This window comes from Gastrolobium bilobum, unplaced genomic scaffold (assembly GCF_033153095.1).
Source record: "Gastrolobium bilobum isolate Gb01-03AN ecotype WA unplaced genomic scaffold, APGP_CSIRO_Gbil_v1 utg15456, whole genome shotgun sequence".
NCBI classification, from domain to species: domain Eukaryota; kingdom Viridiplantae; phylum Streptophyta; class Magnoliopsida; order Fabales; family Fabaceae; genus Gastrolobium; species Gastrolobium bilobum.
The window spans coordinates 62553-87152 of NW_026896562.1; the positions used below are offsets into that span (position 1 = coordinate 62553).

At 35.0% G+C, this 24600-nt stretch overlaps 1 protein-coding gene across 4 annotated transcripts; it reads right to left on the reverse strand.

Annotated features, from left to right (window-relative positions):
• Window positions 1-6200: 6200 nt before the first annotated feature.
• On the reverse strand, window positions 6201-10340 carry LOC133300584 (pheophytinase, chloroplastic). Of its 4 annotated transcripts, none has more exons than XM_061500152.1 (7): window positions 10151-10340; window positions 9939-10052; window positions 9664-9802; window positions 8243-8413; window positions 7544-7784; window positions 7154-7245; window positions 6201-6743 (listed from the first exon to the last, which is right to left on the reverse strand). In XM_061500152.1, the coding sequence occupies exons 1-7, from the start codon at window positions 10236-10238 to the stop codon at window positions 6470-6472; spliced, it is 1119 nt and encodes a 372-aa protein (XP_061356136.1). In that variant the 5' UTR covers window positions 10239-10340; the 3' UTR covers window positions 6201-6469. The 4 variants fall into 4 exon arrangements, with proteins under 4 accessions (XP_061356136.1, XP_061356138.1, XP_061356137.1 ...); XM_061500154.1 differs by having other exon boundaries at window positions 9939-10048; window positions 10151-10271; XM_061500153.1 differs by having other exon boundaries at window positions 10119-10271.
• Between the last annotated feature and the right edge of the window lie 14260 nt (window positions 10341-24600).

Sequence of the window (24600 nt, forward strand, 5' to 3'; positions counted from 1 at the left end):
CGACCCAGGTCAAATGTAAAGAGTATAAAATATTAGGTTCAACAAAAGCAAACTTAAAATAAAATAAATTTTCAAATAAAGTAAAATGATACCATGTACTATAAACTTCACTATTTCTGTTTTTTTTTAATGTAAACTTCATTACTTTTAAATGAAAATGCACCTCTTATCAATCAGAAAAAAAAAAAAAAAAACATTTACAAGGACAATATATGTACCTCTTAAGCTGGTTTGTCTTAAACCTTGTATATATGTACTTTTTTTTGTCTTAAGCATCATGGTAGCATACTAGCATGACAAAGAAATCAGAATGGATGAGCTTCATAAACATTTACTAATTAGGTTCTTAAGAAGACACTTCCTTAAGCTCTTGATTAGGTAAAGCATCATACTGGTTCCGGCAAACGAAAATTTCCATATACGAAATAAAATCATTTAATCTCCAATGGAAAAGCAAAACCATTCAGGGTTAGTGACAAGCCACTGCATATTTTTTTTTTTTTAATTTATTGTTAGATACTTGCATTACTTCTGTGCACAAGCCACTGCATATTTATCTCGTGTATTGTTCATAATGAAAGATGCAGAAGTACCTTATTGATTGAAGTTGAGGATTATTACTCTGCCAAAAGTTGCATTCTTACTCAAAATGTCTAGTGTTGTTCACACACAAGATGCAAAAACTGATTGTCATTACTATCTCCACTAAAATATTTTCCTTTTGAAAGTGGGGAAATGTGATAAGCTAATAGGTTATCAAGTTTTAAAAGACTAAAATAATTTTTATATCTAGTCAAAAGCATAAAAAGTTAGAATTGTTTGGCTAAAAAGTATTAATTTTGAACTATTGACTCATGTGAATGATTCTTGCTTGTTTTGTAGAACAATTGAGTTGAATTAAAAGTTAGAAGAAGTTAAAGCGATAAATGAGGAATAACAATTTAGTAAAATCTCCATAAAACTTGACAAATATTATATAGAATGTCTTCAACTATACTTTCAAGTTCCTACCATGATTAAGCTTGATACATTGCTAGATTATCACATTTCCTAAACAACGTTGAATTCTGTAAGATTTACATTAAAGAGAAGCACCAAAATTTGCAACTTTGCATGAGAAAGCCTTAGGCTTTGACAAATTGCATGTAGATAGTGACAGAGTCAGAAAATTCTGTGAGGGGTGAGAAATTCAAAATTCACACTAGTCTAGGCATGAAAAAACAATAGTGGATTGAATCGTAATCAAATTTAAAAAACTCTTCAAGTTTACTTTCGTATATGAGAAATAATAAAATCGAAGAGGGGGTGAATTTATGTTACATTACCTTTCTTTTAAATCTAAATATAAAGGAATTTGTTGTCAAATGAGCAGGTTATCGTCTTATTCATGTAATGGTCATTAAATAGACCACTGAAGCAAACAGAAACTTGAATTAGACGTCCTAGGATAAAGGGATCTGAGTACAACAAAATAACAAACTATTCCTATCATGTACAACAAAATAACAAACTAAAAAATAACAAACTGTTATTCTATCCTAATACTCCCCCTCAAGTTGGAGCATGGAGGGAGGAGATGCCCAACTTGGACAATAAAAATTCAAACTGCTTTCTGCCAAGAGCTTTAGTCAGGATATCTACAGGTTGGGAAGAAGTCGGAATGTGTTCTGTTAATATAGTCTTGGCCATCACATGTTCTCGAACAAAATGACAGTCGAGTTCAATGTGTTTGTACATTCATGAAAAACAGGATTAGAGGCAATATGAATTGCAGATTGGCTGTCACAATATAATTTCATTGGCATAGGGTGAGAGACACCAAGATCCTGCAAGAAAGCTTTGATCCATAAGAGTTCAGAAGTAGCTACAGCCATGGAACGATACTCGGCTTCTGCAGAGGAACGAGAAATGGTGTGCTGCTTCTTTGATTTCCACGAGATAGAAGATTGACTGAGTTTCACAAAATAGCCAGTAATGGATCGTCTAGTAACAGGACAACTTGCCCAATCAGAGTCACAATAGGCACGAAGTTGAAGATCACAAGTAGAGCTGAGGAGAAGCCCCTGTCTCGGATTACCCTTGATATAACGCAAGACACGCAGCACTGCATCATAACGTTCTTGCAGAGGATGTTGGAGAAATTGAGAAAGTGTATGTACTGCATAACTCAACTCGGGCTGAGTTATAGTAAGATAGACGAGGCGGCCTACAAGACATCTATAACGTGTAGGATCATCATATGCTGGGCCATCTACAAGGGCTAATTTATGATTCTGGTCCATGGGAAAATTAGCTGGTTTGCACCCAAGTAAGCCACATTCACTCAATATATCCATAGAAAATTTTCGTTGGCTTAGAAATAAACCAGATGAGTTGCGAGCAAATTCAATACCAAGAAAGTATTTGAGTTTGCCAAGATCTTTAATTTTGAACCAAGTCTGAAGATGAAGCTTAACCTGATCACAAACGGAAGTGGTATTTCCAGCCAAAATAATATCATCGACATAGATTAAGACAACAAAATCGAGATCTCGACTGAAAGTGAATAATGTGTAATCAGCCTTGGATTGTTTAAATCCGAAACTGAGAAGAGAGTCACGAAGTTTGGCAAACCAATTCTGCGGTGACTGCTTAAGACCGTAAAGACAACGTTGTAGCTTGCATGCAGTGCCAAGAGAACCAGTAGAAAAACCAGGAGGGAATCACATATATACTTCCTCCTTAAGATCACCATGAGGAAAGGCATTTTGAACATCCAATTGATAAATATTCCATCCCTTTGCAACCGCAACAGAGAGAAAGGTGCGCACACTTACCATTTTTGCAACTGGAGCGAAGGTTTCATTATAATCTTCTCCTTCAATTTGGTTATTGCCAGCAATGACCAATCTTGCCTTGTATTTTTCTCTAGAGTCGTCAGAATGATATTTGATGCGAAAAACCCATTTGCAAGGAATTGCCTTCTTGCCATGAGGAAGAGGAGTAACAACCCACATGTGGTTATCCACAAGGGCCTGTATTTCAAGTTTCATAGCCTGCTGCCAAAGTGGATCCTTCACAGCTTCTTTGAAGGAATGAGGTTCCATGGTACTACTAACAACTGCTAAGAATTTTTGGTGCTGTGAAAAGAAAACATGATTAGTAACAGTTTTCAATATGATAGAGAATACCCGAGGGAACATTGGAGAGAGTGTTGATAGAAGGAGGTGTAGTAGCTATATGACAATGATAATCTTGGAGATATGCTGGTGGCCGATGAGGTCTTCTTGTGCGAGAAAGAGGCTTAGAAGGTGGATATGGAGAGGTAGAAGGGCTCCCCTTGTCAGTGGACTCCGGGTCAGGTAGAGGTGTAACATCCAACGTAGGTGCATCAGTAGAATACGACTCGTATAAAATCACAGGTGAGGAGATAGGCTGTGTAAGAGCCTGTGGAGTATCTCTGGTAGATGATGCAAAAGGAAAATCGTCTTCGAAAAATTAAACATCACGAGAGACAAATATCTCCTTAGTATCCAAATCAAACACCTTCCAGCCCCTTTTATTAGGTGGATAACCAACGAAAACACATTTACGAGAGCGTGTAGCAAATTTGTCAGACGGTTTAGGCAGAACCGTGGCATAACACAGGCAACCAAGAAGCCGAATATGATCATAACTAGGTTCAGTATTATGGAGTACTTCATATGGACTTTTTCCTTTAAGCAATGTAGTGGGAGTCCGATTTATCAAATGGGAAGCTGTGAGTATACATTCACCCCATAAAGTAATTGGAAGATGTCCATCAAATCGCAAGGCGCATGCCACATTAAGGATGTGGCAATGGCGTCGTTCAACTCTACCATTTTGTTGTGGCGTGTAAGCACATGAAAGCTGATGGAGAATACCACGATTAGCAAAGAAGGTACGAAGAGAGGAAGAGAAAAACTCAGTCTCGTTATCTTCTTGAACCCTTTTAACCTTAGAATTGAACTGTGTTTGCACCATTGTAATAAATGTTACTAGAGTAGAACAAGCCTCATGCTTATCACGTCAAAGATAAACCCATACATAACAGCTAAAATCATCCACAATAGTAATAAAGTAACGTGCACCAGAAGAGGAGACAGTTCGATACGGCCCCCGTAAATCACAATGGATTAAATCAAAAGGCTGCAAACTATGTTTTTTATTAATAGGAAATGAAGTACGAGTTTGTTTGGCTCTACAAAAAACATCACAAGGAGCCATTTTATTTGAACTAGAAACAAATGGAAGCAAACTTAAATAATGCCTAGAAGGATGTCCCAAGCGTCGATGCCACAAATCAGAAGAGGAAGAACTATGAACCGCATGTGCAGAAACGAGTTGATGAAGCATATACACCCCTTCATGTTCAACACCCTTGCCAATCGTCCTCCTCGTTTGTAGGTCCTGTAGAAAACAAGTAGAATCAGTAAACAAGGCCATGCAATTGTTGCAGCGTATCAACTGAGAGATAGAAATTAAGTTGCATGTGAGTGATGGCACATAAAGAACATTTGTAAGTAGCAATGTAGAGGTGAGTCGAACGTCCCCACATTAGACTGCAAGAGTACGGGTACCATTTGGTAAACCCACTGAACAAGTAGAAATGGTACGGATATTAGTAAGGAAAGAAATTGTTCCAGTCATATGTTGGGAAGCCCCGCTGTCTAGAAGCCAAGGCTGTTTGGAAGATATTATACCCGATAATTTGTCAGGGGTTGTTTTGGAGGAAACATCAAGAGACATCAAATGTTGAAGCATGTCAGGAGTAAAACCATCAACAGACAAAGGTTTGGAAGAATCACCATCTGCAGTGGATGCACCAGAAGAAGTGGCATGAGCAGAAACAACAGCAGGTTGTCCTAAAGTAAAGCGACCGCGTCCACGTCCACGTCCTGCAGGAGTACGATCAGGGTACCCATGAAGTTTGTAACAGCGAGAGACATCATGGTTGGGACGTCCATAGTGGGTGCAGATAACACGTGGCTTAGATGGATCAAAAGATGCATTGGTGATAGCACAACCAAAAGCGTCAGAAGGAGTTTCAGAAGCACGAACCATAGCTTTATGTGATTCCTCTTGAATGACCATAGCAAAAACACGATTAATATTGGGAAGTGGATTGCTCTTGAGGATCTGAGTAATAAGAGTACTATAGACAACATGATAAAGGGCTATAAGAAATTGATAAACACGATCATATTCTATTTCAGCAGCAACATATTTTGTGAAAGCACAAGTATCACCAGTGGCACAGGAAACAAGCGCGCGACTAGATTCTAGTTCATCCCAGATGGAGCGAAGCTTGGTGTAGTAGTCAGTAACATGTGCACCATTTTGCTTCATGGTCGCAAGAGAGGCTTTGAGATGGAAGATACGTGGAATGTTTGCAACTGCAAAACGTTCCTTGAGATCATCCCAGAGACTCTTTGCAGATTCAAAGCACTTGATGAATGGCTGCATATGAGGATCTATGGTGTTGTGAATCCAACTATTAATCATGGAGTTGCACAGTGACCCAGCATATGCTTCATCAGAGGTTTTATCAATAGGTTCCTTAACACTACTTTGAACGAAACCAAGTTTGTTCTTGGCTTTTAATGCGTTACTCATTAACTTGGACCAATTTTCATAATTTGATTTCCCACGTAAAAGGACAGTGGTGAGAATGACACCAGGGTGATCAGAGGGATGGAGAAAAAAAGGTGATTTGGGATCGGTAATTTTGAGAGGCTGACTTGTGGAAGTCACGATGGAGGAAAGAAAAAAAAAATCAGTAAGGATCATCAAGCTCTTGATACCATAAAGGAACTTGTTGTCAAATAAGCAGGTTATCATCTTATTCATGTAATGGTCATTAAATAGACCACAGAAGCAAACAAAAACTTGAATTAGACATCCTAGGATAAAGGGATCCGAGTACAACAAAATAACAAACTATTCCTATCATGTACAATAAAATAACAAACTACAAAATAACAAACTGTTGAGTAACAAACTGTTAATCTATCCTAATAAAATATAATTTAAGACAAATGTTTGAAAAACTCGAGGGGGTGATCGCCCCCATGTGACTCTACCATTCCCGACAGAAGCAAAGTTGCATGAATTTTTTTTAGGAAATATGATCAATAAGTATAGAAGGAAAAGAGATATTTGGAAAATAACTAGATACACTTCCATTTGCTAATGGTTGAACGAGAACAATCTGAGTGCAAGCATGTAACTTACTGATTAATGAATAAGGAAGATTTTATGTAACAAATGAATGCATATCTGATCTTAAAAAACGTGCAAGTATGCAGAACCCTGATCAAGGTCTATTATTGTTGTCATTTTCCCCTATCCTAAGTATCTTTACCAGGCTTTTTGTATACAGAGTATGGTGATAACTACTACCGACAACTTGAATCTCAAAACTTGCTCAAGAATTTGTTTTCGATCAGCTTTACAAAATTATACATGTTCAAACTGCTTGGAGAGACACTTCAGGAGTAAGGGTGGTCAACCAATCCAATAAAGCCTTGTTCACAAGCTCCGGTATCTCATCATGTGGACAATGCCCAGCCTGCAAGTTTACAAGAGTTGTTTTTGGATAGAACTCTTTGATTCTATTAGCTTTGGCTGGACCAACCCATGGGTCAAGGTCACCCCAGAGCAAAAGCAATGGGCAAGATAGTTCACTCAATACAGCATCTAGAGTGTACTTGCTCTGATTCATCATGAAGCGTGTCATTAACCTGCAGACAACATTGCATGAAGTGGTCAAAATAAATAAAAAGGAATGATTAGGAGAATAAACTCATAATCAAAACTCCAGTTAGGTCACAATAATGACTTATTTATAGGTTTATAGCACTAGCATCCCCCTCTGCTTATCTACATTGATAAAGCCTGAGAAAGCATGTTTCTTTCCCATATATACACCAAGATGGAAGCCACCAACCACCACTATCACACTCCCCACTAAATCCCGACTAGCAAGGATGAGGTGAAGGCAATCCTTGTACGCAGCCTTACTTAAGTATAATTTCAAAGCAGTTGTTTTCTGAATTCGAACCCGTGACCTATTTAGTCACAAAGGAATAGTTTTATCACTGTTCTAGGCTCGCCCTCTCAAATGCTGACTAGGACAGGCATGGTCATGTACCTGTAATAAACTTCTCCTGCATTGGGGTCTGCAGCCGGCCTTGTTATGGACTCCACAAGATAGTCATCCACATTGGAAGAATTTATATAAACCTGTATTGACAAAATACACAATCAAACATATGCAGAGCCATTAAATTAAATTGAAGTGTTCGACTAGAAAACCAACTAGTAAGACAATAACAAGCAGAAGAAAGTTTCTGAAAGGGAAGACAGAAAACATCCTACCATATTGGTATACAACTATGCTTTTATGAGCCTATTCAGTGAGTGCATATACATTAATATGTCTTGGAACTCCAAATCAAATTTATACATGTCATATTTTAAACTTTATAGATACCTATTATGCTTTGAAAGAAACCTGAGTTGAAGATGGCATGTAACCTACACTTTTTAAGACTGACACAACCCGAGCTGGTTGCTTTGCCTGCCAGAATAAAAGTCCAAGAACTACACGCTGGAAAACCTCCTTCAAAGGTTTTAGGAAAAACTTCTGTAGAGGCGTTTCTTCAGAAGTTTTACTTTCCTTATTTCCATCATCAAACTGTCCTGCAGAATTTAGTAGAGCAACCCCATTGACAAGCTCAGGCAACCCAGTTGCTGCAACCAAAGCAGTAAATCCTCCAAGGCTGCAACATTATCATGATTGAGATAAACATCATATTTTTAATTTTTATTGCATATATAGGAAAATTGTTAACGCTACAGAGAAAACAAATTTGTAATTTACAAGATGTTCTGCTGTGCAACTCATCAATTAATTTGACTACTGAGAAGTAACTAAACACTGCAGCAGCCTAATTTGACAACATAATACTTCAGAATTAATTTATTGAAGGGAAGATAATTTTGCAAATCTCGTTTTAGTTAATAAAATCTGTTTGCTGAGGGAAAATAACATAATCAATATCATGCCTTGAAAGAGAGGCAATCCAACAAGTATATGAGACAACGGAGTATATTTTTAGCATTAGGGGAAAACCGCGCTTCGAAAACATACACCTAAAACTTGAAATACTAGGAATAAAGAAGAATCTAGCATTTAAGCCTAATACCCAGATGTAAACCCAGGTATTATAGTCATTACCTATTTCCAACTAATACTGCTGGTTCTTTTACTATTTCCTTCAAGAAGTCAACCACTTGATCCCTCCACACCATGGCATCATATTCGATAAGTGCTTTGTCACTCCACCCAAATCCAAGTAAGTCTAACGCATAAACCTTGTGTTTCTTAGCCAATTCTGGAATGTTGTACCTGGGAATATGTAAATAAAGATACATAACTATCTACATAATAAAAAAACGAACTTATCAGACTGACAATTGAAGCCACAATAACAAACATTGTATAAAGAACCAATTCAACCCAAAAGTTTAAGTTAGTAAGTGATGGATCTTCAATAATTTTATATTATATCTCTCTAACACCCCCTCACGCAAAAGTCCGTTGAGCTTGAAGCGCGGATATTGCATATGCCCACTTTTTGGTTCTACCTGGTGCTAACTTAATTCCATTAGAAAGTAGGGGCGGTGAGGATCGAACTCGTGACCCATGGTCACTGAGATAAACAACCATTTCACCCAAATGCTTATGCAAAGAAGTGGAGGCTCATAAATGGTTTTTATATTATATCTCTTTAAGAGATTGAATTCCAATAAAAAAGAAAAACTAGAACTATTCAGGCTTCTTATCTTACAAGAAGGAGCAATAGTGACAGTGACATTTAGTTGCAATATAGCACAGTTAATTTGATAGTTAATTACATGCTACTATATCAGCACAATTCTCTCATGTAATATGTACACACACAACATTTGAGATTAGAATAATAAACAGCTGATCTAAACAGCTCATAGAAGGGGGCAAACGAGAAAGACACAATATTTAAATGCCTAAAACCACCACCACTCTGCTCCTAATTAAACCCCAATTAGCGAGGCTAAGCGTGAACACAATTCTTGTACGTCTATGTTGCACGGACACTGACACGAGACACGGGATACGACACTCCGACAGATTAATTCTAAAAAATGTTAGATTTCGACATGTTAGGACATGTTTTGATACTAAATAATATTTTTAATTTATGTAATGTATATTGTATTTAATATTCAATAATTTAACAAAAAAATAAAGCTAAACTTATAATACCCATCAATTTTGCAAAGAAACATAAGATATCTCAAATATTTATATTAAACTCAATAAAATGGTAATCGTAATTCAACGAATCTAATAGTTGGAACTAAAAATGCAATGCAACGCAATCTTTGATCAATTTTTGAGTTTCTGCAACGCGTATTGGAGTCTCAGCGAGTGTCGGCAAGTGTCGAACAGGACACGACACGTCAAGATTTTTAAAGTGTCGGTGCGTCATAATTGTATGTAGCGTTGTACTTACATATTTCTAAATAGGCTCTTTTCTGAATTCGAACAGTGACCGAAAGTCATAAAGGCCCGAAACCACCAAAAAAGAAAAGAAATGTGGAAAAAAGAAAACAAACCTCCAGTGGAATGCAGAGGCCCCAAAACCATGAATAAGGACAAGAGGAGAGCCTTCTCCTTGCACAACATAGTGTATTTTATGACCCCTCCACGTCCAATAATTATACCCTTCCGATTTGTAAGGCAATCTTTCAAAACCTGAAGCCAAATTCCTTCTCTTAAACGGGGTGCCAAACATGTAAGCAAAGAGTAATATTCAACATAAATCATAGAATTGAATGTCAGCATTCACAAAACAGAACAGAGAACCAAGTAGTAACTAATAAGTACCAACCTTGAGATGATGCATCTGCTTCTGCAGTAGTCAGAGTTGAAGCCATGACTGAAACTCCAGAAGCCACAATTCCTTTCACCGCAAAACTCCTCCTGTTCATTTCGCACTTGCTTCCTTCAAACAACACCAAAATCTTAGGAACAAAACTTAACTCAAAATTGCAAAAAGATACATACATACATGCATTACAAAGACTATGTACGATGACTAACGGGAATCCAAAGGGAATGAAGCAACAAGGGTAGTTTTAGTTGGTTGTAATCGGACAGAAGGAGAGAGACCCCATATAGAAGAAGCCATTGATACACACAAAAATCGAGACTATGAGTTTGAGGAGGTTGAAACCAACAAGTACAAGTTCTCCGCAGGAGGAAATTTCTGTGGTGGGCGAATGTTTGATTGTTGTGGCGGACTCCAAGCCAAAGATTGGCATCATCTCATATGATATTATTTTTGGGAAAAAATGTTTCCTCGGGTTAACGCAAGATAAATTATTTACATTTATTCTCAAAACGACGTTATTTTGGTATTGAAATTTTAAAAAATTATAAATATAAAAACCATTATAACCTGAAATAAATTAAAATTACAAAAATACTATGATTTTTGTCCCAAAACGACGTCGTATTAGACTTACTGCAGATAACTTATCTGTCGTAACTGCAAAAAAAAAGAACCTTATTATTATTCTTTCTTTGGACAAAGCACATTGGCACTTCGCAATTTCTAATAATTTTTTTTAATAAAAATATTTATTGCTATATGTTTCCGCAGTTAATGCAGATAAATTATCTACATTTATTCTCAAAACGACATTGTTTTGGTATTGAAATTTTAAAAAATTATAAATATAAAAACTATTATAACCCTGAAATAAATTAAAATTACAAAAACACTATGATTTTTGTCCCAAAACGACGTCATATTAGGCTTACTGCAGATAACTTATTTGTCGTAACTGCAGAAAAAACGAACCTTATTATTATTCTTTCTTTGGACAAAGCACATTGGCACTTCGCAATTTCTAACAATTTTTTTTAATAAAAATATTTATTGCTATATTTTAGTCACTGTTTAGATCATCTTATTTTTTAATTTACTTTTATAAATAAAAGTTAATTCAAATAGGTTTTTTAAAAAAAATCTTTTTTTAATAGAGAAAAAAATCAAGAGCTCCTATGATAAGTTTTTGTTTTAAGCTATTATCAACTTTTTTTAAATTATTTGTTTTTTTTTTAAAAAAAATAAAGAGCTGTGCTTCTAAGCAACTTTTAACTTAAAATTTTTACGTAATCACAAAATAAATTTTAGCATTTTTTTAAGTTTTAGCTTAAAAATAGCTTCTATTTTAAAAACAAAATCCATTAGTCTTAAAATCACTCTACTTTGGCTGTAGGTAGGGGTGTAAATGGGCTGGGCTGGGCTGGACTTTGGCCTTTTTGGCCCAAACCTATGTCAAAAAAAATTCAGCATATCTGGCCTACTGGTCTATTAAAGGCTTTATTTGATGGTCAAGCCCAGCTCATTTTTAAAAATAAGAAAGCCTGACATGGCCTACAGGCCTTGTAGGCTTCCCACTGTAGATACTAAGCAAAAAAAATAATTGTATAGAGCAAAGAAAGTTCTATTCATGCATGCACTAGTACTTCTCAAAAGAAAAAATGACAAATAAGAAAGAGTCAATATAATACCCAGCTCTAGAATGTATATCATAGAGAAATAGAGTCAAACAAATGGAGAAAATAAGAAAAATACAATTACCGAATGCTGAAATAAAGTCTACAAGAGAATGTCATTTATCTAAAAATCTTTAAACCACCATCAAGACAAGGGAAAGAAGAGTATTATTGAAAGATCTTTATCAGTAACATCATAATCCAGCAAGGTACCCATTACTCCATGGTATTAAGCTGCAACAGCAAGTAAAATTTGGAGACATTAGACAAGTTTTCCTTTCATAAAATAAAATAGCACAAAAAGTAAGAGATATTGATATTTGGTACTTTGCGTCTTTGTCACATAAAATAAATATTATTTTATTATTTTATTTTAATAAATTAAATAGGCCAGCTTACAAGGCTGTAGGCCGGGCTTGACAAAATTGGCTTATGGCCTATTTGTTAAAAAAACTTTTTTATAAGCCTAAACCTACTCTACTTTTCTAAAAGGTCGGGCCTGGGCTGGGCTCAATGTAGGCCGGGCTGGGCCAGCCTGGCCCATTTACACCCTTAGCTGCAGGCAATATTAATTCTTAAACAAATGTGATTCATATGACTTCTTAATTCTTAAAAATTAATCTCTATGATGTTCAAAGACTAATACGAGGATATTTGTGATTTTTAAGATGGAAGTGAGAATTTTGTATCATGAGAGACAAATGTCTATATTCTCAAATTTCTCATGGACAATCTTGAGAGTTTATATTTTTTATCTCAAAATTTTAATAATTTGGTTTTATAATTACACTTGAAAAAACTAAATTGTTTGATAAAAAGTTTAGGAAAATGCGAATGTCATATGAAACTTCATGGGTGTGTTTGATACAGGTTATCTTCAAATATTGCTAGGCATCTGAAAGTGGGTAAATAGTTTGTCCATGTTTGGTACAAGTTATCAAAAAATTTGCCTACCTAACCAATTTTCCCAACAATTGAACTTTCTATGCAAAATTGGTTCAAAACTACTGTGCTCAAATCCTTCTTTGATGGTGGTATTTTACAGATAACGGGCTAAGTCAAAACCGTGAACATGGGAGTTGCCAAAACTAGCCTTTATAAATGCTATGGTAAATGTAGCACAAGGATTTACAAACCGTGAACATGGGAGCTACCAAATCTCATTTGGTCATTGTGGGATCACAAGGATTTACAAACCCCGTGGTAGTGGTAAATGTTGTGGTGAAAGTAGCACTCCTCCTCCTTGCACGGGTAAAAGTTTCTTGTGGTAACTGCTAATTTAATGTGTATTACCTTTATATATTACTTTGAAGAAAGTTAAATATTTGTTTTACATGGGTAGAAATGATGGCTGTTGTTTTGTCAAGAGCTTCCTGGCATTGCGTTTAGTTGTTGGAATTTGATGACTTTAGGCAATAGTAGTTAAAGGGATATTTTGTAATTTTAATCTGATTTTTCATCAATATTTTATCTTTATCCAAACATAGATTCAGACAATTTCACTCAATTTTTCCGGTAATATTTTGCCTAACCAAATAATTTTTTTTTTTAACTTTTCTACCTAACTCACTTTCCCTGCAGATCCCTAGTAATTACATTTCTCTGGTAAGAAAAAAATTTCACCTCTACCAAACGCTCCCTATGACTTTTTGCAAATAGCTAGGCAATTTTAACTTTAATTTTTATTTTAATTAGTCTCTTAGCTTCATCTTTCCATTAGCATACACAAATGGAGTCACCTAGCATCATCTTTCCCTTTTTTTATGTATGAAGATCGTGTAGCCTTTTATCACAATTTTACAAGCTTAGCGGTGAGTGAAAGTAATAGAGGCAGCAGGTCCTCAAAGCACAACTTGCATGCAGTGCAACACACCTCCACTTCATGCAACACTTTCTTCTTTCTGGGCTTAATTCACATTCTCTGTTTAATGATCTTCAGTATAAGACCATAATAGTACTATGAAATGAAATCAATATGTAATCATATATCTTCTTTGAATTCATTTGTTTTCTTGAGTTTTTTTAAAAGAGAAAAAATGGATTTCTTTGCCAAAAATACTATTTTAAATGGATTTAATGAAAAAATATCATATATATGAGATAACGAGGTTGTTTAATGCATCATGTTTGGACCCCATTTTAGTGGGATAAACCTTGATGGTTGATCTTGTTGTTTGTCTCTAACTCACTTACCCTCATTTGAGCTGGACTACAACTAGAATAACAATATGGAGGTTTAATAGACAAGAATTGATCAGTGGCCGAGCCAGCCTCGCAACCTATCTATGGTCAAGAAAAATTTAAGTGGTGTCAAATATTAAAACGTGAAAAGTTATTTAGCCACGGTTAATTAGTCACATTTATAAAGTGGCTAATTTTTGAAATTTAACTAGGGCCAAAGCCCTCACACACATAACGTGGCTCCGCTACTGAAATTGATAGTTGGTTACCGGGTCATGCCATTGGTCAATAACAAAAAGATATAGATTCATCAATTAGCTAGACATCCTAAGAATTCAATCAAGAATGAGTACTTGAAAATTATTAGTATTTCCTCTTTTCTTTACAAATATAATACCCTTATCACTTTGTATTGGTTAGAGCCATGTTTGAATCCTCTCTTTTTTAAGTTAAAAGCTACTTTTAAACTAAAGTTAAAAAAAAAGCTTAAAAAATAAAGTTGAAAATTGTTTGGTGATTATATAAATTTGTTATGAAGGTTTTGAAGGAATGTGTAACACCCCGTAGTACTCTGGTTGTTAACATACATGACATTTAGCGTACACAACGGAAGACTTTATTTTATTAAATATAAAATCGTCTTATAAAAATATGAGTTAACTTTTTCCAAAATGTTTTCTAAAAATATTTCCAAAATCGTTCACCTGAGATATTGCGTAAACGTGAATCTAAAACATACAACTACTAACTAATTCCACTAGCCATTATTAGTGGCCATTGACTAACCGGATATGACAACAAGTATCATTCTTGCTAGAATCTCACGGACAACATAACAGCTATTTAACGGATAACTGGGAGATAAGAATCTCACTAAATAATTTAATCCTGATAGACACAGTTGATATAAACAGACATCTCACAAGTCTCATACGGATTGTGATCACCTCAATGGGTCAATACATACATAAGGTTCCATGCCCAAAACTAAACATCAATTACAGCATGTTCATATACTAAACACATGCATCTAAACAAATACATAACAACACATAATTCTCCATAAGCTCATCAATTACAAGTCATAAGCACTATTACACAATTAACATAATCTCAAAATACATAACTATAGCATGATCAAAGCGAAACATGCTATCAAATAAATATCCACTGGCACTCCACTAGCCACGTGTCTGGTCCTTGCCCATGGAGGGCTCACCATTATGGTAGGTACCTGAAATGATGTCCCCAAGAAGGGGTGAGATAACAACAATCTTAGTAAGCTCAGGGTTTATAGAGAATCTTTATTCCCTCGAACTCATTTCCTACATGACAAGTCAAATATAAAGCATATATGTAATCATACAGCATAAACATAGCAACATATCTGACCCTAGTTAGCTATTCTAGGACTCGTCCTCGAATAGCCAACACCTGGCATGTCCAACATGCTAGTGTGAAATAACCCCCAGAGTCCAGTCATAGGCAGTCTACACACAATATCTCAAGAGCATGAAATAACTCAAGGGAATGACCTAAGAGCCTACATACATATTCACTGGCCAGGAATCCCATAACATACATCATCAATGTATCATAACATAATGAATCATATAATCTCTATATAATGTGGATGAATGCACATATACAACATATCTCACACTTTCATACAATTGCAACCATAATGTCCACCATCATGTGGAGTCACAAGAGAAGAGGAACATCATAAACAAAGAGCTTACCTCAGAGAGCTATACTTAAGCCCACTTGCCTAGGTAAGTACGTATGCTCCAACAAATATCCTCACAAGCAAGAATCTCTAGGCACACCTGGAGAAGAAATCATACATATACATTAATGACATATTAATTAGTCAAGTAAATATACAAGACTTAGCCATTTATTGATTCCATTTCCTTTTTGCATACTCATACGCTAATAATATTCCTACCTATCATAAATTAATTATTAATTATTATAAGTTACTAAGGGGTTCCCATAAATCCACTTAGCCTAAATCTCACTTTTACGGTTTTTCTATAACTATATACGCTTCTGTTTTCTAGTCACTGTGTGCAACCCACTTGCTATAACATTCTCATCTTTTAGTATGTTAATCCAGACTCAATTACCTTTCCTACAAGGTATCACACGCCTCATTTGGAGTTCTCTAGCTCTGGTTATCACCGTTTGAAGTTGGACAAGCAAAACTGCCTGCCAACCCCAAACAGAGCCCCAAACATCCCTCACCATTCTACGATTCTAGAAAATTTACTAAACCAATTGCTCTCAAATTTTTTTTACAGAAAACTAGACACCATGAGCTTTAATTTAATATATTACGAGCCTAATTTGAGTGAAAACTAAGGGAGAAACAATTCGTTGAAGATGCAGACTCGTACAGCCCCTGCACATGGCCTCCCTGGGCAGTCTCTACTCAATCGAACCTACAGAACGCTACACCTCTTCAAATGGTACCAAATTTTGATATAACATAACTGATGTCTCAAGCTTTAGAATGGTGTATGGTACATCCCTATTGCACCTTTGTGGAGGGATATATGCTCTCCCAAATTTAGCCTAAAAATTGGTCATTTAACCATAGTGTGTTTAATTAGCAAATCCTAATTAGGTTTAGTTGGAAACTCTAAGTGAACATAAATTTAGGGTTTTTATTTATTTATATTCCTTATATAATTCCACATCGTCACTTATGGATTAGTACATTTACTTCACTAATTACATGATTAGTGGTCCTAAACCCTAATTAGGTCAAATTTTAGGGTTTAAGAGTTAATTAATCAATTATGCTTAATCCACCTCACTTAGTCCCTCCATTAGTATCCTAATTAAGTCTTAGAACCATTTTAAAACATCAAAACTTAATATATATCTATATGGCTGAATTGCATAGTCATAAGATTATTGTTTTTACTTGTCTTTTTAACACACTTTCATGGTTTAATTAAGTCCTTTAAATTTTTAGTCCCCAAAGGTACCACCTTTATTAATTTTAACCATTAAACACTAATTTTAATAGTTAGGGAAAAATCTTAACATGTGATTTTAGGGTTCTTAGTTCATCCATATCAAGAATAACTCACATTACTACCAAATGTGACACTTTCTCTTACAAGTCTTCATTTTTCTTGAGTTTTAGACTCCCACCAACACATTTAAACACCAAGACTCCATTTTTAAAAAATACAACATCATTAACATCATAAACTCCTTATGGACGAAATTAAATGTGGAGGAAAGGAGGATTTTTGGTCATCTTTTCCATGGATTCAAGCCTTATTTCTTCAAGATGGCTCCTTTAGTTCAAGCTCCAACCTTTACTTACAAAGAATGCTTCTTTTTCACCAAGAACACACTTTCATGAAATATTCAAGGATTTAGAACCAAGAACATGAATTTAAAAGAGTAAAGGTAGGGTTTTTTAAGAAAAAATGTAAGGAACTTACACTAGGAACTCAAAGAATGACCAAAGGAAGTGTGTTCTTCAACAAAAAGCTTCAACCACCATTTTTTTCCATAAAAGGAAGGAAATGGAGCTGCTGTATAGAGAAAGTTCAGCCACGAAATTTTGGTTCCAAGATTCAAAAATACAAGCTTTCACCAGTTCAAGAGCTAAGGAACAAGATTGGTGAAGAGTGTTTTGGATTTTGATGAAGTTTAAGTGGTGAAATCTTAGAGTGAAGGTGGAGAAAATTTGAAAAACTCCAAGGTAGAGAGAGAAGTGTTTGAGCTGCTGATGAGGGTGAGAAAGAGAGGGTTTCTTATGTTTTTAGGAATCTGCCATGTCATCTAAGTGACTTTCTGTCATTTAGTGACAGAAGTGTAATTTTTCTTTGAACTGTTATCAGATTTTTACCCGGAAACACCAAGATCCCAACTTTAAATAATTAATATTAATTTTGTTTAATTAACATATTTTTAACTCAAAAATCTAATTAGTAACTTGCAGATATGCTTACTGTTGTTTAACTACACTGTAGTCCTTACGGGTATCCTTAACTGTGCCCGAACTTCATAACTTTCTTAACTTTACATCATTGATCTAATTATGACTTGTTTGACATATATTGGACTTATATTCTCTTTTCTCATCTTTTTCTCATTTCAGAACTATACCGGCTGCTGTCATAACAATACAAAATACCCGGTAACAGTGACTTTATCAAAATATCGCAATATGAGTATCAGAATTCACATAATCAAATTCTCTTATCATTTATGACGATTATGTCCTTAGAATAGTTCTCTATCTAAGATTCACTGATTAGGGTTGATCAGATACCTGTTACTGTTTCAGCAGTACAAACTATTAAGTCAAAACTCACTTTCTCATAATTGAATTCTAAACTCATCTATGATACTGATATTAATAGAATAACTCTCTAACTCAGATTCATCTGATTAGGGTTATTCTACAGTCTATTGCTGCATCAACAGTCAAAATTAACAGGCAGAAATTCACCTATTTAAAATACCAACAATATGGATATCAAAATTCATATAATTTCTTCCTCATATCATTAATGACCCTTAGGTCCTCATAATAACTCTTTAATTTTGAATTATCCAAATTAGGGTTATTATAGAAAGAAGATAAAATAATTTATTATTAGGATGAATTATTAAGGTAAATGATAAAATTTATAAATACAAGTTTAAAATAGGGTAAAATTATAAAATAAATACAAAGAGTAAAAAAAAAAGCTGGCATACATACATACAAAGCAAACAACTTGAAATGTCGTATCAACGGAGAAAATATCATTGTGCTAACAGTTATATTCCAAGTTGTCATTGCTTCTCATCCAGGTAAAAACTGAGTTAGTGAATCCAATATTCCTATAATTGTTTTCTTTATGTAGTATAGTGTACTAACCAATTCAATAGTTTTATTAGTGTTTACAATTCCATTTTTGGCAATACATGATGGTTCAAAACAGAAAGAAACTTTATACCCATGATTACATTATGGACAAAAAAAATAAATATCATGCATGGCATGTTCTGTTCTTTTTGACATTAGTTCTAGTCATTGTCACTTTGTAATGATTAGTTTTTGAACTAAACCAAAGTTATAAATAACAAAACATATCATGCACAATATTCATTTTCCCTCTATACCCATGATATAATAATTGGCAATAAAGTTTCTATTATGTATTTGCTAGTAATGAGATTGCAACTGTTAGGTGTCAAACACACTATATTATTAGGGCCAAAAGTATGATAAATAATATTGTAAATGGTAAAATACATAGTGTATATTATCAAATACAAAAGACTTTGGAGTTTTCATGATTGGATAGGATTCTAACTTAAAAACATATTGATTTCAGATTTAAATTGTTAAATTTGAGCATTAGAGCAATAAGTAAGCTAGAAGGACTTAAAGCGATAATTGAGGAGCTACCATTTAGTAAAAATTTCCCTGAATATGTCTTCTAGCTAATATTTCGTATCCAAGATGATGGATGTTGTAACACCATGTCCGCCATCGATTTGTTAACTTACATATGGTACTTAAAACGCAAAAATAATTAAATTTTGTAGTGGAAAACTTAAACAAATATTTCACCGTTATTTAAATAACTATGTGACTTAATTTCTTTTTCTTTTTCTTTATCTTTACGTATTGTCGTGCGTAATTTATTTTTCAATAATACAGTCTCATACCTGCATAGAGTCCATACTTAGTAAACCTGTGATCATATCTAATGATCAAATCACTATCTGAATATGATAATAGGTACCATTTCGAACATCGTCTTTACGGTTAGCATAACGGTTGTAAATTGGACTAATCTAGGGATCAAATCCCACTCAATATACAACCCCTGATAGATAGTAAGTCCAATCCATCTATATACATAATATCCCTGAATATGGCTTCGTGCCATTACTGATATCTACCTACTTAATAACATACATACTTATACATAAGAGTAAAGTATCTTTTGCATCCTCAACAAATATCACTGAGCCCAATTTAATCTCTTAGAAAAAAAATTTGACTCGTTATCTCTCTAAAATTCAAAGAAGACCCACGTTAGTCTTTTTGAGGGATTAGCATGGGTTTTCTTTGAATTTCAGAGGGACCATAATTTCGACTAAATGGATTTATTTTGAATTTTGAGGGATCAAAAATTGACATTTTTAAGGGATTAAAATGGGTCCTGTAATTTTTATTGATGACCCAAAAGGTACTTTATTCTATACATAATCATGTTTTAGGTATACATATTTACATAAACTATATACGCTTCTCAAAATAGAGATCCATACTATACATATGCATGATCATAACATATCATGCTCTACAAAACATATGCATATATAGTGATGTTCCAAAATGCTACGCTAGCTATCTGCTCCTGTTAATATATCTGGCCACCCAAAACTGGTTTCTTGCTTTGTGAGGGCCCTCCTGCTACTGTAGTACCTGAAATGTAAATCCCAGATGAGATGAGATTAACCATCTAAGTAAACCCAAGGTTTGTGAAGTAGTCTCCACCCATGAGTTCATTTCCTGCATAAATATTAGATAACATAACATAAAAGACATCATATATTCCATACACATACATAAAACTTCTAGGACTATACTCCAGGGGCTGTATCCCACAAGAGATCCTAACATATACCTCCGGGGGCTGTATCCCGCAAAGAGATCCTAACATATACCTCCAGGGGCTGTATCCCGTAAAGTTAACATATACTTCCAGGGGCTGTATCACACAAAGAGATCTTAACTTATACCTCTAGGGGTTATGTCCCGCAAAGATATCCTAACATATACTCCACGGGTTATATCCCGCAAAGAGATCTTAGCATATACCTCCAGGGGTTGAAAGTAGCATCTTGTAGGCCATGAACATAAAGGAGGGAAAAATTAAAAAAATTGTAAGGAAGAAGCAACCTTTGCTCACCCTCAAGCATGTTCAACCCATGAATCATGCAATAGACATGTTAGGGGTTTAAAAGTGATACCTTTATTCGGATAACTATTGCTGATCATATGCGTTCTTGATCAATTCTTCAGACTTGAAGAACACAAGTCCTCCGACGGAACCACCTTGTTTTCTTGTAAGAGAAGAACGCTTCTTCAAATGCCCAATATCCTTCAATGGAGGTTGCTAGACTCAAGAGAAGAACAGAGACTGGGTGGTGCCTTTGGTTATTCCAAGAGAGGGAAGGATAGCTACCACACTAATGTGTGCATTGGATAGGGTTTCAGTGGAGAAAATTAGAGAAGAAGAGTTATAAAACTAAGGAAGAAAATGGGCTATATATATGGCACCTCATTAACCTAAAACTAGGTCAAATCAGCGTTCTCATGAAATTCCAAATTTTATTGGGTAATTTTCTTAATTTTATCCAATCAATCCAATTGATTGGTTTTTCCAATTTCAGCCAATTAATTTAATTAATTAGTTTCCTTAATTTTGGTCCATCAATCTAATTGATTGGTTTCTAATCAATCTAATTGATTGGTTTCCTTTATTTTCTCCATCTTCATTAACTCTAATTTAATGACTATATTTAAATTCAAATTTCAAATTCAAAATTCAAAATTAGAATTTAAATTAATTTTATTTAAATTCAAATTTCCAATTCAAAATTCAAAATTAGAATTCAAATTAATTTTACTAATTAAATATTTAAATTAATTAGGTTACATCATAGATCAAGTCTAACTTGGCTCATGATGCCACCTACCCTCTTTTGGCTCAATATGTGGGCTTTACCAACTTAAGCCCATCATCCTTTATTGGGCCTAAATCACATATGCTAGAATTCAAGACAACTTAAGGTTTTTGTGTGCAATCCATCAGGCCCAACATAGCCACTGAGATTAAATGGACTTGGGCCCATTAGGCCTAATCCATCTAATGACAACATAGAGCACTAACAATGCTTTGTTGTCTCACAGCTAGTTGAGTTCATCAAATAATCAACCTGTTATACCTATTTGGTTACCGTGTGAATTATGCTTTGTTGTCTCGGTTATCCGTCCCATTGACCTAAGTTATGGAAAACGTATCAACCCCTACGGTCTAGGGTTAGCTTTTTCCGAAATAGGAAATCTTCATTTGCGGACTCTAAAAAGCAGGCCATCTCATGACTCCTTTACTATGCATAGATTTCCAAGTTCCGTAAATGTCACTCTGATTTTACCGGTCTATAGATAACCTAATCTCTTATAGAGATTGATGAATTCATTCAGCTTGTCACACTAGCCCTGAGTCCTTAGGGCATGCCCAAGAGTATACCTACGAGTCTTCATGTTCCAGGCAGACAAGGTATACAATGAAAGCAAGCCTTCTAGAGTATAGGTCTATATGACAATGTCAGATCTAAGAAAAGACACACCCAAATAATAAGAGATATTACCTATTGATACTATCTATGAGATTTCCTTGTTGTGTCTCTTTGTGGGTCAATTCAGTGCGAGCTTTTCTCTAATAACCCACGAGTCAGCTAAGACATCTCCATGTCTATAGCTCACGAGGACTCTACCTTGCATCTTCATGCAAGTAGCCGAGTCTTGCTAGTCTTACCTGAGATCACCAATTCTCATTTTCGGAATCTCTAAATTAGGAGCATATTTCTGGCAATGGATGTATGGTGTCATTGAGCCCTCATGATCGTGATCCCTATCACAGATCCTCAATGTGACACTCGTTCTATTCCAATGGCTTTATCCAGTTACTCATATTCAATATTTGAGACATGCAATATGAAACAAGATAAAAAAGCTTTTATTCATAAAATTTATTCATAACAATAAAGAAGTACATGGGTCCATCTGACTCTCAGATTGTCTCCAGGACACCTATGTACTAACATGAGTTGTATCCCGCAAAGAGATCCTAATATATACATCTAGGGGTTGTATCCCGCAAAGAGGCCATACATGATAATCCATGGGCTGTATCCTTATGTACCCGCTTCCAAGAGCTGTATTTCGTTAGAATATCACACATGTATGAGTTCACTAATCAGAAACCACTATCCATATACCTCTTCTTATCATACCACTACATATCATACCATGTCAGATATCATATCATACCACTTCATACCATATCATATCACATATCATATCATATCATATATAATATCATATCATACCATATCATATCATACCATATCATATCATATACATAACCTACATGAATGCAACTATACTATATATCTACATTCATTACAACATATGCCATATGAACCAGAATCTTATTGGACCATGGTGGAACAACATACAAGAGAAAACTCTTAAACCAAGAGCTTACCTTGAACTAGCTTTCATGTAAAGCCTACTTGTAACACCATGTGTGCATCCGATGTATTAAACATGCAATGGTAATAAGCACAACTTAATTAAATTGCGGAAGCTACTTATCCAATTATGAAGACTCATTAAATTAACCATGTGAATTAAGTTTTTCTTTTTAACAATCCTTATGTAATTGCAATACAAACAATAATCTGAAATGCCTCATAGTTAGGGGTGTAAATAGGCTAGGCTAGGCTAGACTTTGACTTAAATAGACCAAGCCTGTGTAAAAACATTGATCTGGCCTAGCTTGTTAACCTGTGTAGGCCCCAAATCACAAGTCTGACCTGACCTATATTTAAAAAGTAAAAGTCTTGGCCTAGGCCTGTTATCCTGTTTACGCCTATTAAACATTCAACAATTAAAAGAATAACTAAAATAATATTACTTTATTATTCAAATTAATTAAAATAATTATTTTATTTATTTTATTTAAAGTAAATAATATGATATAGGCCGACCTGTAGGCTTATAGGCCTGATATGTACAAAAAAGCCTATGGCCTATTTTCTAAATAGATTTTTTTAAAAGCCTACATCTATTTTATTTTACTATTTGTAACAGGATAAGCCTGACCTAATATAGGCTAGGCCGTAGGCCCCTGTAGGCCGGGCTAGCTCATTTACACCCCTACTCATAGTCATAAATAATACTTAGTCATGAGCCTACATCGTGTAGGCATGACAACATCCATACTCAATGGTATAAACCAATACATGTCCTCAACAAAAATAAACATCAGAACAAGATTATTAAATAGTGGCATAAAAAACCCTTATGCTCATATCAAATAAACATAGTCAATACTATCAATATAAACATGTCTCAGCAATAATATGTCTCATAATCGTAATGCATGCATATCATGCTATCAACTCTACTATGGCCTCTTACCTTGAGATGCACCAATATCATGAATATCTGTACTTGAAAAATGTTTCCCACACGGGGTGAGATTTTGACAAATCTCAGTAAGGCAAGGGGTCCTCAAGGATTCGTCCACCCCAAGCTCACTTATAGGTATAATAAGTTCAACAGAATACTAGAATGCATAATGCTGGATATATATAGCATGGCGTATGAGCAATAACAATCTACTGGCCAGAGACAAGTATGCATTATACACGTCTGCAACATACTAAAAATATAAGGGATGCCTCCTTATGCCCCACACCCAGGGATGTAGCCTGCATACGTAGGTAACTAACACATCCACATATATATCAACAATACCTCAAATCATTTCCAAATGTCTCAAATATACAACAGTGCATAAAATCATTTATAAAGACATACCATGCACATAAACCAACCTCCCATGGAGTTTGGTGGAATAAACAACAGATCAATCTGAGGACCAGAAGCTTACCTGTAGCGATATAGTCCTCCAACACAAACTCAGTATCAATAGGGTCACCTACAGTCACACAATCTGGCAAGTACAATAGGT